Here is a 17,372-nt window from a genome sequence, read left to right as displayed (position 1 = left end):
CTGAATCAGAAAAGGAAAAAGAAAAATCAAGTTATCTTTATCTTGATTTAGACATTTGATTTATTTATTAGTATAATATTCAAAACCCTTACAATAATAAAATTAGTACAAAGCAGAATGTAATTGGATTTGCCGAAACGTGGCGAATTCAAAGCAAATCTTTGGAACCCGGCAGACCCCACCATACAAAAATCCAAATCCAACGTGTCGGAATATGATTGATAAACATGTTCCAATAAGCCAAAACACTACCCAAATCACCAAAAAACTGTCCAACTTTTTGTCTGTCGGCAACGACCTTTCTTTCATCACTTCTCACCCGATTTCTCCGCCACGCACCCTTTCATTACATCTAATTAAAACTGTACTTAATTAATTTCCTTTTATTAACCTTTTTACGCCTTTTCTTATTATTACTGTACTCTTTTTTTCCTTCGTTTCTTTTCTTTTCTTTTCTTTCTTTTTCAAATCCCGATCATATCCTACAGTAATTTTTCCCTCTGTTTCGGTAAATGGGATTCGTTGTCGGAGTGGTGATCGGGTTTGTCGTCGGCCTTGCTATCATAGTTCTCTTTGTTCGGAACGAGAACACTCGATCCAAGCTTCGAAATGATCTCGTTAGTTTTTTTTCTTTCTTCTCCTTCCTTCCATTTATTTCGATTTTTTTTTATGAATTTTCGTTTTTTGGCCATAGGCAACGACGGTGGCTGCTTTTGCGAGAATGACAGTGGAAGATTCGAGAAAGATCTTGCCTGCAGATTTCTACCCATCTTGGGTTGTCTTCTCGCAGCGCCAGAAGTTGACTTGGCTTAATCAGCACCTTACTAAGATATGGCCTTACGTTGACGAGGTACAAAAACTTTGTTTAATGAATGGACAGAGGAGCCAAAGTTGAGATTTTTACTCTTTTTTTTTCTTTTTCTTTTTTTTGAGAAAATTTGTTTGAAATTGGTGTTATAGGCAGCATCTGATCTGATAAAGACTTCGGTGGAGCCGGTGCTTGAACAATATAGGCCGATTATATTGTCTTCTTTGAAGTTTTCTAGGTTTACTCTTGGCACTGTTGCACCTCAGTTTACTGGTTAGTTTACTGAAATATAATTCTCACTTTTTTGAAAACTTTGATTTTGATTTTAAATTGTTATTGAGTTACCATTATTTTATTTATTTATTTCGGTTTTGATTTGTTATTTTTAATGGATTTTCGTTTTTGCCATTTGAATTAAATGGATGGCCATTAATCAAACATAATTGTTATATGTAACAGAAAAATAATGTATCTTTTTCTTTTAAATACTGGTCCCCTTTAAAAAAAAATCAAGTACACTTTTTGTTATTTTTGTTCTGACAAACTAGACTTGCATAAAACCTAATGGAGGCTCAATGTATCCATCTTGGCTATGAACGAAATGAGTTTTTCTTTTTTCTTTTTAAATCATACATACATATATATTATGATGCTTTTATGGGTGAGTTTCGAGTGAAAGATTATAAAATTTGGTTGAATCTTTAGAATTTTTGATAACCTTGTGAGCAATGTCATTCTTTAGGAGTAAGTATTATTGAAGATGAAGCTGATAGCGTTACAATGGAGTTGGAAATGCAGTGGGATGCAAATTCAAGTATAATACTTGATATCAAGACTTATCTTGGTGTATCACTACCTGTGCAGGTAACGTCCATCCTAGTTAGTTTCCTTATTTGCTACGGTTTCTTGCTTGAATGCCCCATTAAATGCCCTGTTTAGGTCATGTATTCTTGCTTCTTGAATCTAGAGCTATAATGTTGTTCATCCTTATTTTAGAAATTGGTCTGCGTGCTCTTCTACCAAATTCCTGGCCTGCTTGCTCTTTCTTGTTGAGGCTTTACATGCCCTTTTGCAATGGATTTAATCTTATAGAGCAACATCATGGCTCTCAAGTTGTTAAACTTTTTCTCCAGAATGACAGTTATTGATGTTTAATTCCTTTTTCCTTTGGCTTAGGTGAAAGATATTGGATTTACTGGAGTTTTCAGGTTGATATTTAAGCCCCTGGTGAATGAGTTTCCTTGCTTTGGAGCTGTTTGTTTTTCTTTGAGAAAAAAGGTGTGTTATTTGTTTCCAGTAATGCAAATTAGTGCATAGTGAGCACCCCGGTTTACCCATGGAGAAGAGCTTTAATTGTAGACATAGAAAGAAATGAGACTGAGAAACAAGCATACTTATATACATTTAATTACAGTGTTCCTGGGAGGTATTTGTCAAAGCATATAATATTTACATGAATGTATTTTTTTGGTACCCAAAGAAAAAAATGGATTCTGATGCTCATATGACTTCTAGTTTGCTATTTATTGAAGTTAATAGTTAAGGTCTTAGCACATAGCAATTCAATTGTACTTGCTCAGATGTAAGCATGTGTTTGTTGTGTTGGCTCCCTTTTGACACTTATAATTGATAGATTTCACTCTTGTTTCTAGTGTCACTTTTTTTGTTGCTTGATCTGGTTGCTAAATAGGAATCATAAGGTTTTTGTGTGTACAATCTCAATAAAAACTGGTGCACACCAGTGGCTTCAGTTGAACATAATATCCCTGATATCCCAATTAAGTGATTTTGATCTAGGCTACTGATCACTTGGGTTCATCACAAGCACATTACAGAGAGGCACCTGACATATGGAAGTAGTCGATATAGTTAGGTTAATGTGCTTTTTTGGCTTGCAGAAAAAGTTAGATTTCACCCTGAAAGTCATTGGTGGTGACATATCAACTATTCCAGGACTTTCTGATGCTATTGAGGTTTGTGTGACTTTTGACATTGGATTATCCTTACTACTTCAGTTTGTTCTTTTGTACTGTATCAATCAACTTCGCCAATTCTTCTTATTGTCTTTATTTTTGCATCATTGTTCCACAAACAGAACTTTTGCTTTAAATTTTAGTTTGAGATATCCGCCTTTTGTTTTTGTCTGCTCAACATAACAGTATGTCTTGGACATTTAGTTTGTAAATTTTTTCAATATGTTATGAGAGAGGGCAGAGAGGAAGACTGGAGTAGACCATATAGAACAAGTGTTGTGGGAGGTACTGGTGGTGAAGCAAGAAGACTGCTCAGGAGGGCTAGAAGTATGGTGGCTGAAATAAGTTCATAGAGTTGCTGAGGATTTTGAGAGTTTAAATTACAAATGGTAGTGGGAAGTTTTTAGGATATAGTTATATGAAAGTGATATAAAACATGAGTTCTATGGTCATGGCTTTGTTGGTGCATAAAGGAAAAAAATCAGTGCCTTGACCATCAGGTCTCAATTAGAGGTGTCCATGGTCCGGGCCGAGGTCTTGCTCCAAAATATTTTCAAGCCCTGGCCTGTTTTTGGGCTGGGCCACCCAAAAAGCTCATTTTACTATTCAAAAATTAATAAAATATTGAAAAATATTTTTTTAGTTGCTATTTTATATATTTTTATAATTAAATTTTAATTTAAAAATACTTTTTAATTCTTTAAATTGAATTTGGGCCGGGTCAGGTTGGCCCGAAGTGTAAAAATCCTTGTCCAAGCCTGGCCCTTGGAATGTGTGGACCTACCAAAATATCAGATGGTTGTTCTATTGTTCATTCTGTTATGCCAGTTGTTCTTGCAGTTTTCATGGTATGGAGTAACTTGTTATCATCTTGGATTTGGACAGTGAAGGAGTGGTGAATTATTGAGAATTTCCTTGATGATAGCCAACCCTTTGCATGCATAAGGATTTTATTACTAGGGATGACTTTATTATTTAAGTTACTGTTAGAGTTTCTTTAAATGACGAACCTGAAACATCATATCAAGATTGTTTATTTGCAAGTCTTCTAGATTTAACAAAATTTCCGTATTGGTCAAATCTGTTCCTGTATTATAAAACCAAATAAAAGTAATAACTTGTATCCAGCTTATAGGAGAAGCTTATAGGAGATCGGAATTTGGTTGCCCCTTCCTTAGGATAACAAATAGATAGAAGGATAACAAATAGACAGTCCAAAGTGCGTATGTTAACTTAGGATTCGGCATTTCACTTGCTAGTTTTGCAACATTTTTTGAGCACTGAGATGATTAATCCAGCTTCTGTTAAACTTTAATGTGCATATGCCTTGCATACAAGTTAGAATTGATTTCTGTGGTGTCCATGATTCACATAGTGATACGCTGGGTAAGTAGCCATTATTGAACTTTGGAGATGGAAAGTGTTACTAATATGTTAAGGAGATTAACCTATTATTATATTGTTTCCCATGCAGAGCACAATACGGGATGCTATAGAAGATAATATCATGTGGCCTGTAAGAAAAATTATACCGATTTTGCCTGGTGATTATAGGTATGTCCTTTATTTTTCCTTTTCTCAATAGATGATAATATAATGCAATATAGAAAAGAAGGAAGCTGAATTTTATCTGAAACTGTTGTTTGTAGAGAGGTTACTTGATAATATAAATGTATTTTCACTTGAATATAGATACTGTGTGTATCCCACAGAGAGGATGCAAGCACCTAAGAATTGGTTGATTTATTTAGGCTGTGGTGTCATTCTCTCTGCGAGCACCTATGATTTGGTTGATTTATTTAGGCTGTGTCATTCTCTCTCTCACTCAACATCTAATTAGTGAAACATCTGATGGTAAAAGAAGTTGATGTCTTTCTATTTTCAGTGATTTGGAGTTAAAGCCAGTTGGAATACTAGAAGTGAAGCTTGTCCAGGCTCGGGACTTAACAAACAAAGATATTATTGGGAAATCGGATCCCTATGCTGTATTATATGTGCGCCCTTTACCTGACAAAACAAAAAAAAGTAAAACAATTGTAAGTTGTCCTTCCCCCTCTGCTTCCTCTTTGTTCTTTCCATAGAAAAGGAACTGTTTCAAAAATTTCCAGTAGGTTCTGAAGAAATTTGTGTTTTATCTCCAGAACAATGAGCTGAATCCTATATGGAATGAACACTATGAATTTGTCATTGAGGATGCTACAACTCAGCACCTGGTGGTAAGAATCTATGATGATGAGGGGGTTCAGGCATCTGAGCTCATCGGATGTGCTCAAGTACTCTTAAAGGATCTTGAACCTGGTAAAGTGAAGGATGTCTGGTTGAATCTGGTTAAAGACTTGGAGATCCAGAGAGATACAAAGTACAGGGGGCAGGTGAGGACATTGATTACCTTCCTTTAGTAGTATAACTTCTGATTTATTGTTGGCTTGTATATATGTTTTCAGCAACTTGGACATTCCTAGAGTGGCTTTTTATTCTTTCAAATGGTGATGCATGCCGAGTAGTTTTAAAGGGTTGTATATGCAAGGGTAACTGCAATAATATAAATATCCTTTCTTATAATTTATACAAATATGTGCTAATTCCTGGAATTCTGGTGCTTGGATTCAACTATATTAATAATGGCATTCGGCATAGTTTATGCATAAATTTAATGGAATTCCTATCAACATTAAAACCAAATTTCCTTAGTTCATGCCTCTGCAAATGAGTAAAGTTATGCAGTTGGAGCCACTCTCAGGAAGATAACCTTAAAAGTCTTACCCTTGGTATGCACTAGGATTCAATCCTACTCAATATGCTAGTTACCATTCTTCTTTACTGTAAGAATCTTCTCCAAATTGTCCTCCAAACCTCCTTTGAAGAGCTGCGGGTCAAGATGATATGATCTTCAGTCTCTTCCTGCTCATCATAGAAATAACATGTAGTTAGAAAGACTATAGCCCCAATTCTTAATATGAGGAAGTCTACTTACCTATCCAAAAGAAAAAGCGAACAAATGAACCTGTGCTTAGGGAGAGACCTGGTTCCAAACCAGATTATGCCAGCATATTTTAGCCCCAAGTTTATTCATTCATTTATTCACTGTGAAGTATTTCCGTATTGTATTTGTATGAAATGGTGATACTTATGTTTTGCTTGTAATTGTTATGTTGGTTTTTAGGTGCACTTGGAGCTTTTGTACTGTCCCTTTGGCATGGAGAATGGTTTTACAAACCCCTTTTCCTCCAACTTTTCAATGACCTCCTTGGAGAAGGTCATTAAAAGTGGAGCAAATGGAATAGAGGCAACTGAAAACGAGAAAGCAGTCACACAGAAGAAAAAGGAGGTTATTATTAGAGGAGTACTATCAGTCACAGTGATATCTGCAGAAGATTTACCTATTGTAGATTTAATGGGAAAGGCTGATCCCTATGTTGTGCTCACGATGAAGAAGTCGGAGGCAAAACACAAAACTAGGGTAAGATTTTGATTGCCGAATGGTGTTGTTCCCCCTCTCTATTTTTTTTGTTTATTGTCTAGTTGGGGCTTGAAGGAGTCAGTACCATTTAGCCACTTCTTGCATCTTTGACTCTTAGTTATGACAGAGAGCTTGCCTTTTGTATTTCCTAATGCATGGCATTATAGCTAATTTTTAGTTTTAGTGAACCATCCTAAAGGACCTAGAATCTTAGAGAGATATATGCTTTTTATCCTTCAAGAATGGGGGAATAAAGAATCTTTGGTCCTTAAAGTTGTTCTCTTTGTCAGGTTGTGAATGACAGCTTGAATCCAGTTTGGAATCAAACTTTCGACTTTGTTGTCGAGGACGGATTACATGATATGCTAATTCTTGAAGTCTGGGACCATGACACTTTTGGGAAGGTAAACTCCTTTTCTTATGGAACCGTTAAATCATTCTTGTTTTTGGGTCATACAAATTTTGTTTGGTTTCTAAATCAGGCAATGCAGTAGTAAGTATCCAGCTTCATTGTTGACCCTTGAACTCTCCTTATCGCATAGTTTTGTTTATTTCAATGTTGCAGGACTACATGGGGAGGTGCATTTTGACATTGACTAGAGTTATATTGGAAGGAGAATACAAAGATACTCTCCAGGTAGAGGGAGCTAAATCAGGGAAATTGAATCTGCACCTTAAATGGATGCCACAGCCGATTTTCCGTGATTCAGGTTCTGAGTTCTAACTAGAGGGAGGGAGCCAGGGCCTGCAAATTTGGGTTCGCGACTCAAATATGCCAAGGCTGCGACTTTATTGCAGTTCATGGGGTTGGCCATGTTCAGTATCTTGGATACGGTGAGCCGTAGATCTCACAAAAGTTCTAGTACCCAGGTATATATTTGTAGGACCTAATACTCAAAGCTGTATACATATAAAAAATTTTACGGGCTGTATGCTTTGTGTAAAGATCGAGTTGGGAATGTACTATACGATCAAAACCATTTCCATAGTTTTACATTAGAAAAGAGGGATTTGCCCAAAGGCTATAGCTTGCCCAAAGGCTATAGCTTGCACACTGGGTACAGTCAAATCAACTGAATGCTATCTTGTGATATTACTCATGGATCTATTGGGATTTTTTTTAAAATATTTTTCCGACGATATTTGTTTTTTCAAATACTTCCAAATATTGAACTGGCCTTCTGAATATGCCTACTTGCAATCAGGCACATAAAAGTCAATTTACTCTTTGCAGTTACACTGTCCAGCAGCAGCATGAACGCTCAATATTTGAGCATCACCCGAGAGACATGGGAGATGTTTACGGGTATTGCCGAATAAAATTGAAAAGTAAAATTATCAAAAAATAGAAATGCTTCGTATGCTTTCCACCTATAAATTGGGATAGATTGGGATAGTTGAAAAATGATTGGAAAAAGAAAACATAGAGAGTTAGTTTTTATGCATTATTTTAACTTTTTCACGCCCCCCTTCCACTTTTTCACTCGGTGGATGATTTAGATTCATATAAGCTCCACAAGAAAACCTCATGCACATTAAATTTTTTTACAGGATATCCTACAAAATCTTTGGTCAGAACTCATTTCAGCGGCATGGGGAATTTACGAAGTTCTCAATTGAAGATTCAGGAATTATCAAACAGCAAGCTTTTCACAGACCTGTTTATTTTAACCCGAACTGTGGGTGTAGCCAAAAAAGAAAAGAGAGATTTAGAATCGAAGTAAATCCACCTAATTCATGAACAGTGATAATTCTAGCTACAGCATACAATTTATGAGCCATTTAAAGAGTTCATTTTGAAGCATGATTTCGAAGAAAAAGAAGAAAATGCCAAAACTCCTTAGCATCTTTGCTTACTTGATTTGATTAATTTTGGCATTTTCATCTTCTTACTGAAATTTAATCAACCAAATCTGTACCAGAGATGAAATACTCTAGTCGAAAGTTCATCTTCTCAATAAGAAGCAATACTCTTAAGCACGCTACTCAAATGATGCTTCTTCAGTTTTCTTCGTCTCAGATTGCTTGACCTGCAACAAAACACAACCTTATCTTCAAGTGAATCAATTCTCCTACAATATATATCACTCACTGCATATTTTGTTCTAAAAAGTTTGCTAATAATATCATGCAAACACTCTGAAAATGCTTCGTGCACGGGGGTAATTTCAGCAAAATTATTGGAAATGACCATTAGTTGTTTCACTGCAGACTTTGATGCTTCCTCATCTAACATACAAACTTATGCAGATTAAGGTTCATTGTACTCACCAGTACTGATTGTGTAATACAAACGAGTCAGTTGCCACTTTTTTCCCATCATCATTGCGGTTCCAATGGTAGAATGCATGTGTCCTATTTTGGATCTCCAGTGTCGAATGACCATAACTAGCTTCTCGGAATGCAGAATACTCTGGTTGGGGATCTAAAAATCTACAGAATCAAAAACCATTTGCTTAATTTAGCGAGGAATGTAGTTTGTAACAGATTAACTGTAAACAAGTAGCTAAATATCATTGTTGTCTTTATTGCAACATGCCATCAAACTAACCTTCCAGCTAGACCTTCTTGATTTCCACCATCTCCGACAGTGATGTAAACTGGAGCTGATTTGTCTGGTACAGGGTAACATTCGCCACTTGATACATTGTACCTTATATTTGAGATTCGATACTGAAAATTCAGAGGAAAGAAGCATGAGCCTTCCTTCGATAAAATAGACGTTATACTGAAATAGACCCATACAATGGACAACAAATTATGCATGAAAGAGTTCAGTATAAAGAGGGTTTTATGTTGCTATTTGAGAGTATGGATACCTCTGATGAACTAAAAGCCCTTCTACATTTTTTCTTATAGATATATACTGGGAATTGTGCTTGGCAGCTCCATATTTCCAAATGCAAAGTGATCTCTCTAATTATAAATAAAATAAAATATCTCTAAAATTAACTTGATTTTACAACTTTAGCTAAGAAATTTTTCTTCCGATAAAACATCAAATTAATCATTTAAAAAGCCTGCATAAAAACTTCTTCAGATGATGCAAAATAAAAGAAGTGCTAAGAAGAACAAGAAGAAAAGGGAAGTGAAATTATAAGGATAGAATCATACAGATCTTTCGTAAGCATGGACATGACCAGCAAAGATTACATCAACTCTGTGGTGGACGAACCATTCTTCAAAGACTGCTCGCATACTTTCACCCTCCATGAAATGTGCTTCATTGCTATTGTAGATTGGCATATGCATAAGGACAATAAGCCAAGGAGTCTTCTCCCGGTCAACCTTCTTTAATTCTTCACTAAGCCACTCATATTGAGGTGTGTATTTCACTATAAAAGGTGAAGTTAAATTTGATGTCAGATGTATAAAAGAGAAGAAAAAAAATAATTTCGGCCGTCTTTGAGGAGAAAACAATAAGTACTGGGGGTAAGAATCCAGACTCCATCCATTACTGTCCAGTCACCATTTAAAAGTATGAGTTTACAATTCATGGTTTAGTTCTACTCATGAATGGTGGTGACGAGTGTACTTATAAAGAATGGACAGAAAAGTAATAGATAGAAGCCAATCCAAGTAAATTAATTGCTATGACAATTAGTTTTGAGAAGAGGACCAGAAAGGGCAGGATGCTCAAGGCAATAGCTAATTAGGATGAATATAACAGCTGAAGAGAAGAAGAAATGGTACCAAATGGAGAGTAGCTCGATAGCACAATGATATGAGCAGATGCACGTCTAATAGCATACCACATTGGGCTGCTGCTTTTACAAGACAAATGAGGTGTAGGGTACCGTTGGAGATAGGACTTAAAAGGGACAACTTCATCCTGCACACGTTCCAAGTGTTCTGAAAGTTAAGTACTAAACAAGATGATTATAAATGTTCTGCTGAAAAGAGTGAGTTTATAAACTTCCATAACTTTAGTAAACATCAGAAACATGTTATATATGGTGTCAGTTATGCCATTACTTTTTTTAGGTTTAATTATGAATTCCATCCCTCTACTTTACAAAAACTAATATGTTAGCCCCTCTACTTTAATTTGTCAAAATTTGATCCTTATACTTTATGGAAATGTCCAATTAAAGAATATTGCTAAACCTTACTGTTAAAAAGTTGACATAGAAATTAACAGTTCAATGATTTATATGTAAATAATTAGCAAATATCGGAAATGTAGGTTTAATTATGAATTCCATCCCTCTACTTTACAAAAACTAATATGTTAGCCCCTCTACTTTAATTTGTCAAAATTTGATCCTTATACTTTATGGAAATGTCCAATTAAAGATTTGCTAAACCTTACGGTTAAAAAGTTGACATAGAAATTGACAGTTCAATGATTTATATGTAAATAATTAGCAAAAATCGGAAATTCAACAATTTATATGCAACAAGTCAGTAAAAATCAATATTTCAAGTTTATGTGACCTTTCAATTTTTATGAAATATAAAGACCAAATTCTTACAAATTAGAGGGACTAATCTCTTAATTTTTTGTAAAGTAGAGGGATAAAATTCATAATTGGACCTACCTTTTACATCCAAGTGAACGCAGCCCAAGCAGGAAAAGAAGAAAAAAGAAACAAGAAAGTGAAAGAAAAAAGAAACAAGAAAGTGAACTTAAATCTCTTCCTCCAGTTAGCTAGAACCTAGAATCAGATGTCATACATTTGAAAGATAATTGGGATGAGAGCTGGTGTAGTTTAAGGAGAAAAGATCTTCTGTTTTCTCCTTAAACCAGACCAAGATCTAGCAATAAAACCAAATATTGATCTTGGGAAATGAAAGAATAAATGATTGAATCTTCAGGAAAATCCAAGGCTTTTAGGTTGAGAACAATGAACACTAAAAAGGAATGGCCTGTACAGTAGCTGAGAAAAATAATTGAGGGTGTTAAGCAAATATTATTATGCATTACATAATGCATAACTAGAAGCACCATGCATGGTTGAGTGAAGTTCATAGGATCCAAAAGTAACAAATGATTTTTAGCAATAATGTGTAGGAATGCTCGTTCAATGCTTTACCATGTAAGGCATGTATTCTATTTCATGATTCCCAGCAGACCAGATCCAAGGATGATATGCAGTACTTTTCTCAACAAAGCGACCCCATGAATCCCATCTTATACCAACATCATTATACTGATATCTATCAGCATAAGAAAGATCTCCTACAAACAAGACAGTTTGTGCTCCACTCTGCATGTAATGCTCAAGGGTGGACAGTGAATTATATGTCTGACCCAAATCACCTGCAACATATTAAAGACAATTCAATCAACAAAAATTAGAGATTGAAAGGAAAAAAAAAAGGATATAGGGGAAACACATCAAAATGAGTTAATGAAAAGACATGGCATCAAAAAAATATGAAATGAGCCTGATCTGGTTAATGTGAATTGAGTTGAATATTCAGCAATGCATGAGAGAGACACTAGAATTGATAACAGAGATGAACTTGGTTAAATGGCAAACAACAATTTCTGATCAAAATCCAGCTAGTTGGGATTTTAGGCTTCATATAGCTGATTTCCATTTTCTTCTGTCCACAATGTACTCGTTTACATATTTCCAGCACGAAAGATCAAGTTTTGGTGGTCTTCAATAAATACACCAACATTTTCCTTGTTCCCAGTATTACATCAATAATGATTTTAATGGCCAATGGGCTACTAAGAAGCAGAAGGCTTACAGGCACTCAAGCAGCAAGAAGAGTTCAGACGTAGTTAACTGCCCTTTTTAAAAAAAATTAATGATTCTAATATGCAAAAGGATTAAACTCAGGCATTTGATTGAAATCAGAAACTTGGCCAGCACCAGAACTGCTTTGATTAACATGACTGAAAACATTCCAACATTGCTTTAGATTACAGAAGAAAACACTCACCAATGATTCCAAATTTGTAAGGAACATCTGGACCGATCTTAGGAGGTGTTTGAAACCAAAATTCTCGTGCAGAATCACCAGTTCCAATCTTGTAATAGAACTTGGTATCATACTGAGAACAACAAATAAAATGATTAAGCAACCAATTTGTTCTTATCATGGTTCAGATGACAAGGTCAATTACAATTTTAAAGCCAAACTGAACTCAAAGTCCATTCTTGTAAGTTCGTAATGGAAGAGCTAAAAGATGTAATCCCTCCATATAAAAAAATCCATGCTAAGGGCATGTAGAATAAGCTTCTAATAAAAACAGGCAACTCTCTCCATGTTGAAGAAGTTAAGCCATTTGTGCAAGTATTACTTCCCAAGTAAATATTGTTACCTCAAGACCATCAACAAGAACATGATGAATATAGCCAGAATTGTATTTATAAAAGGTGTAGTTTGTCATCTTCCCCTCTGCAGTAAATTCATATTTTCCCTTTAATGTTCCATACTGTACTTTGCTGGACCCAGGTTCATCAGGGGTGACCCATGAGATAATTACAGCTTTCCCATCATAATCTCCTTGTGTTATATGCACCTACAGTTTCAATAACATGAATGTTACATACAGGTTGGAAAAGGTTCGGAATAGAAGCCAACAAGGAATATATGGTAAGAAGTTCCGCAATTGGAAAGCATACTTCATGAGGACAAATTTAATCGAGCCATTTTCAGTGAACAACACCAATTTGACAGATATAATGCATAGATTAGTATCAAGCTTTACAAGATCCAGAAATTTGTACTCTGATTTTTTCTTATATGGTGGTTCCCTAGTATACTAAGAAAGATTACAGTCATTTGTACTCTGATATATTTAGTGCTGTAAGTAGCAAAGTATCGAATAAGAAAGGAGAAATAATCTTCAGTCCCTATTTAAAAAAGAAATTGTCTTCATTGTTGCATAATATAATTCTTATTCAAGCTCTGATAATGATCATTGCGAACAGAAATAGGACTAACAAATACAAATGTTGATAGACTTTACGTATCTAGCTGAAAAAAATGAAGTTAATAAAAGAAAGTCTTACTTGTTGTGGTGCATTATGACCTGTGGGAACAGAAAATATTTCATGATCAAGAGGGATGTCTTCCGAAGGCCATTCCTTCCGAACAAAGACACTTGTGTGACCAGCATTCACATTATTGTCAAAGTTCGAGAGAACAAAAGATGCCAATATAAGTTGAAAAAGCAAAGACTTCATCTTGGTGACCCCTGCTACGACTCTTGATAAATCAACCAACAACCATGTGATTTACTGCATTCAGGATTAAACACCAATCAATTCAAAAAAAGTAATCAAGAAGCTTTAAGGATGCACAATACATTAAGAACAAATCACCCTGCATGTACTTCAACACAGATTTGTAAAACAAAAAATATACTTCTTTATTCGCTTTTTAAAGTTGTTCAATTTACGAAATGCATCAAATGAGGAGATATGCTTAAAGACCATCAAAAGAGGGGAAAAATTTTGTTGACATTTTTACATCTGTTCAATTTTGCTTGTTAGGGAAGATCCAATAACGACTGATATCGTTCAAAGTTCAAACCATCAAGTTTAGTAGGCGTTATAGGAGGCACAAAAATGGAGTCAGAATTCACAGCATCTGCTAAATACAGAGTCTCACCGTGGCCAATATAATTTGCAGAAGAAACTAAAATCCACTAGAAACAACTAACTTGATTGGATTACATCAAACCAACCTTCATTTAACATATAACCCAATAATATTTTACAAAAAATCAGCTAAATACCCTTTTGAAATACCATCATGTCCTCACTTTACAACATAATAAAAAAGCAAAGCATCCCAACATACAGAAAGATATAATTACTGAAACGGTGTTATTCATTACATCATTGAGAAACGAAAATCAAGAAGAAATTTCATTAAATAATGTTAGAACTTACAATATATCTATCAACTTGAATCACAATATCACATGAATGCAAAAAAAAAAAAACCAAGATTATGCTCACCTGTTTGGACCGAAAAAACACACCTTTTTTACAACAATTCCAAATCAGAAAAGATCGCCAATACAACAAATTTAGATTAGAAGCACGAAAGAATTACAGAACCAACATCAGATTAACAAAAAGAGAGAGATAAGAAAAGAAAGAACCTTTGGAAAAAAACAGTTGAACGAAGAGCTAATGATGGGAAATTTGTTGTCTTTGTCTTAATAATTGGTGTTTGGGTGAGGACAGGATAGGCCGAACGAGGAGGCGTACAATAGTGGAGATAGGACAGGCTGAGGTGGCGTACATTAGAGAACCGTTTTCTTGTATATTCACCATAGCTTGCGTGGTTTTAAGGAATATCGTTCTTCATTGGATTTGACTTTACACGTGGCAACATGGGGGTGGACGGTGACTGTGTTGTCGGGAGTAAAAATGATTGTTTTCATTTCGCTTTTAACTATTTAAATTATATTTTTTATTCTCCATTTTTATTTTATTGTATATATTTCGGATTCAATAAAATAGATTTTTATATATAATTTCAAGGATTTTAATTTATATTATAAATCCTATCACACATGTATGTATGCAAAAATTACGGTTTTTAAATATACATGTGTATTTAAAAATAATATACAATAAATAATAAAATGTTTGGTTCGAAATTAATTAATTGTAATAACACATAAAATATGTACGATATTAAAATAAAAAAATTAGATTAAATTATGGGTAAAATGAAATTTAAATACATCAGATGAGCAATATTAAATGTACTAAAATTATTTATCATGATTTTTTCATCAATCGTGAGTTAGTGTCAACTTAACTTGTGACACCAACTCAATTAACAACATTATTATTAGATATCCTATTACAAGCTATGTGTGTGGAAATCATAAAATTAAAAAACAAATATGTGTTTAAAAATAATATATAATAAAGAATGAAACATGTCGACACATTTGATGGCAAAGTTAATTCTATGCTGAAATAATGGCCACAACTTCAGACACAATTTCATTGCTTTACTCGCCTATTTGTAGAGTTGGCAAATTTTAGAACAAAAGCATTGGATTTTCTATTTAGAAGATATGTGGATGAGTAAAGCCCATAACATGAAGATCAATTGAGATGAAATTGAAGACTTGAAGATTAGTTTCTTATGGATTAAGTCTGGTTACTTGTAGGTTAAATAAAGTCAATTTCTATAGTTGAAGACATTGGATTTCATGAGGACTCTTATCGAAATATTATCTCATGTTGATTTTGATTAGATTATAACTCTTATGTAAGTAAAACTTAAGTAATATATAAACTTATGTTTTGTCTAGGTTAAGGTGATCATATTAAGAGTAACCGAGAGATTAAGAGCTTTATAGAGTTCAAATTTGTTCAAGTAAAGAATTGTTTATGTTTGCATTGTTTTTTTAAGTATCAAAAGAGTCTCTTGGGTTGAAAAACTAAACTTTTAAGGGGGAATCTTAGAAGGAGAATGATTTAGTCTTTGTACAATAGTGAGGTCGCTAAATTGGTAAGTGTTAGACTAGTGTTAGGACTTAAATCATTGGCTGTGTTGTGAGAAATATAGTGGAACATTGCTCTGGGTAATCGCAGACGTAGGTTGAGGTCAAATTGCGTAAACAATCTCAGTGTTCATCTTTATTTTTTTCGCACTTTTGGTTTTGTGGTTGAAACTATGGGCACAATTCTAAGCACTATTGCAATCACGGTTTCTGTTTGCATAGCAACTAACCCTTTCGCTTCTACAATTGGTATCAGAGCCTCTTATTTAACAAAAATAATGATTATCTTCGTTGATATACTTGCTTAAAATGGAATGATTGTAAAAATCCTCATCCGATCAGGTTGCTGGACTCGATCTATAGGATGCTACAACTTTTAGCGAAATAATAATAAACAAACCTGAAATCAAAAGTTCAATTAAATATTGAATAACTACATACATTCACACAAATCATGCTTTGAAAACAAAATCGGGTTTAAATTGATCTTACAAAAGCTCTAGAATTGACTCGGAACCAAAAAATGACTATTTTGAAACTTTTACAAAAAGAAGGGCAATTGTGCAAAACAGGAGTCAGACGACCGTGTGCCCAGGCCGTGTAACAAGTTGTAACCGTGTAGGACTGGAGTCACGCAACCGTGTATCTCAATATGGCCGTGTGGGTCAAATCGTAAATATTCAACAAAAGTTACATGGTCGTTTGGTTGGGCCGTGTAACAAATTAAAGCCGCGTGAAAACTAAATGATTAATATCTACAATACTCACACGGGCGTGTGGCTAGCCTTGTGACAATTGGAAACCGTGTGATTCTAATGCACCTTATTTTATAGTGGCACATGGCTGTGTGGTGCAAAATATGCCATTTTAGTGCCTACTTCATACCAAACTATCTCCAAAGCATAAATTTAAATCCAAAAGCATAACTAAACCTATTCAAAACCTGCACAAACTCAATAGAAATATGCTAATTTACCACATTTTAAACCACATTCAACCATTATACCAATATGCCTCAAATAACACCTAAATTATTCAACATATCGTAAATAAACTCAAGCCATTCAATCACTTACACCATTCATCTATTCAATATGGCTCAATTCTATATTACAATTTATGCACCAAAACCTTCCCTATATCATGCCTATATCATCCAAATTAAACACCAAATTACAATGCCTTATTTATCACCAAGACTTCACTTATTTGAACATCTCATGTTACACTCAAACATACCATTAACGTACATTTTTCCATCACATTTTCATTCTAAACAACCACATCAATATCCACATATAAGTTTGGTTAACCACATTCAAAAGTTTCGATTCAAAACTCTAAGTTAACATACCAACTTGCCAGCATGCACACACACTTTTATACATCACCATCAACATTTAACTTCCAAAAAAACATATATACAATTCAACTTCTATTTACATGTCACATAACTGAGTTTGAATGATTAAAAGACTACTGGGATAGAAGTTGGATAATGTGAGCTCTGGAGGTGACTCTGTAACACCCCTTACCCGTATTCCTTACCGGAACAGAGTATGAGGTATTACTAAATTTTTAAAAATTTTCGACAGCATTCCTACTTATTTTTGCTTAAACCTCCTGCAAATTTAGAACACATTCCAATATACCAACCAATTTCATTTGTATAAACACACATATAGTTTAACT

The 17,372-nt window shown here is 34.5% G+C and overlaps 2 protein-coding genes across 6 annotated transcripts; one reads left to right on the top strand and one right to left on the bottom strand.

The window, feature by feature from the left end:
• Positions 1-255: 255 nt before the first annotated feature.
• Positions 256-7,381, top strand: LOC107962578 (synaptotagmin-5). Of its 2 annotated transcripts, XM_016899021.2 has the most exons (12): positions 256-617; positions 695-850; positions 961-1,081; positions 1,551-1,672; positions 1,985-2,086; positions 2,707-2,781; positions 4,256-4,335; positions 4,667-4,817; positions 4,923-5,153; positions 5,945-6,241; positions 6,532-6,645; positions 6,807-7,381. In XM_016899021.2, the coding sequence occupies exons 1-12, from the start codon at positions 513-515 to the stop codon at positions 6,963-6,965; spliced, it is 1,713 nt and encodes a 570-aa protein (XP_016754510.2). In that variant the 5' UTR covers positions 256-512; the 3' UTR covers positions 6,966-7,381. The 2 variants fall into 2 exon arrangements, with proteins under 2 accessions (XP_016754510.2, XP_016754511.2); XM_016899022.2 differs by lacking the exon at positions 2,707-2,781.
• A 491-nt stretch (positions 7,382-7,872) lies between these two features.
• Positions 7,873-14,477, bottom strand: LOC107962579 (bifunctional purple acid phosphatase 26). Of its 4 annotated transcripts, XM_016899025.2 has the most exons (11): positions 14,316-14,417; positions 14,170-14,192; positions 13,216-13,443; positions 12,522-12,722; positions 12,140-12,251; positions 11,278-11,504; positions 9,935-10,073; positions 9,356-9,576; positions 8,793-8,914; positions 8,513-8,674; positions 7,873-8,271 (listed from the first exon to the last, which is right to left on the bottom strand). In XM_016899025.2, exons 3-11 carry the CDS (start codon positions 13,387-13,389, stop codon positions 8,196-8,198), a joined length of 1,434 nt encoding a protein of 477 aa, XP_016754514.1. In that variant the 5' UTR covers positions 13,390-13,443; positions 14,170-14,192; positions 14,316-14,417; the 3' UTR covers positions 7,873-8,195. The 4 variants fall into 4 exon arrangements, with proteins under 4 accessions (XP_016754514.1, XP_016754513.1, XP_016754512.1 ...); XM_016899024.2 differs by lacking the exon at positions 14,170-14,192 and having other exon boundaries at positions 14,316-14,477; XM_016899023.2 differs by having other exon boundaries at positions 14,170-14,418.
• Between the last annotated feature and the right edge of the window lie 2,895 nt (positions 14,478-17,372).

The sequence above is a fragment of the Gossypium hirsutum genome, chromosome A06, assembly GCF_007990345.1.
Source record: "Gossypium hirsutum isolate 1008001.06 chromosome A06, Gossypium_hirsutum_v2.1, whole genome shotgun sequence".
NCBI classification, from domain to species: domain Eukaryota; kingdom Viridiplantae; phylum Streptophyta; class Magnoliopsida; order Malvales; family Malvaceae; genus Gossypium; species Gossypium hirsutum.
This window is presented reverse-complemented; position numbering and strand designations above follow the sequence as displayed.

What these genes read in the sequence shown, in the direction of transcription:
- LOC107962578 (XM_016899021.2), top strand. Translation starts at nt 513, where the DNA reads ATGGGATTCGTTGTCGGAGTGGTGATCGGGTTTGTCGTCGGCCTTGCT. An exon ending in TATGGCCTTACGTTGACGAG is followed by an intron (nt 851 to 960) that starts GTACAAAAACTT and finishes TTGGTGTTATAG; the next exon opens with GCAGCATCTGATCTGATAAA. An exon ending in GTTTTTCTTTGAGAAAAAAG is followed by an intron (nt 2,087 to 2,706) that starts GTGTGTTATTTG and finishes TTTGGCTTGCAG; the next exon opens with AAAAAGTTAGATTTCACCCT.
- LOC107962579 (XM_016899024.2), bottom strand. Translation starts at nt 13,389, where the DNA reads ATGAAGTCTTTGCTTTTTCAACTTATATTGGCATCTTTTGTTCTCTCG. An exon ending in TTCTTGTTGATGGTCTTGAG is followed by an intron (nt 12,252 to 12,521) that starts GTAACAATATTT and finishes TGTTGTTCTCAG; the next exon opens with TATGATACCAAGTTCTATTA. An exon ending in TCCATGCTTACGAAAGATCT is followed by an intron (nt 8,915 to 9,355) that starts GTATGATTCTAT and finishes CTGAATTTTCAG; the next exon opens with TATCGAATCTCAAATATAAG.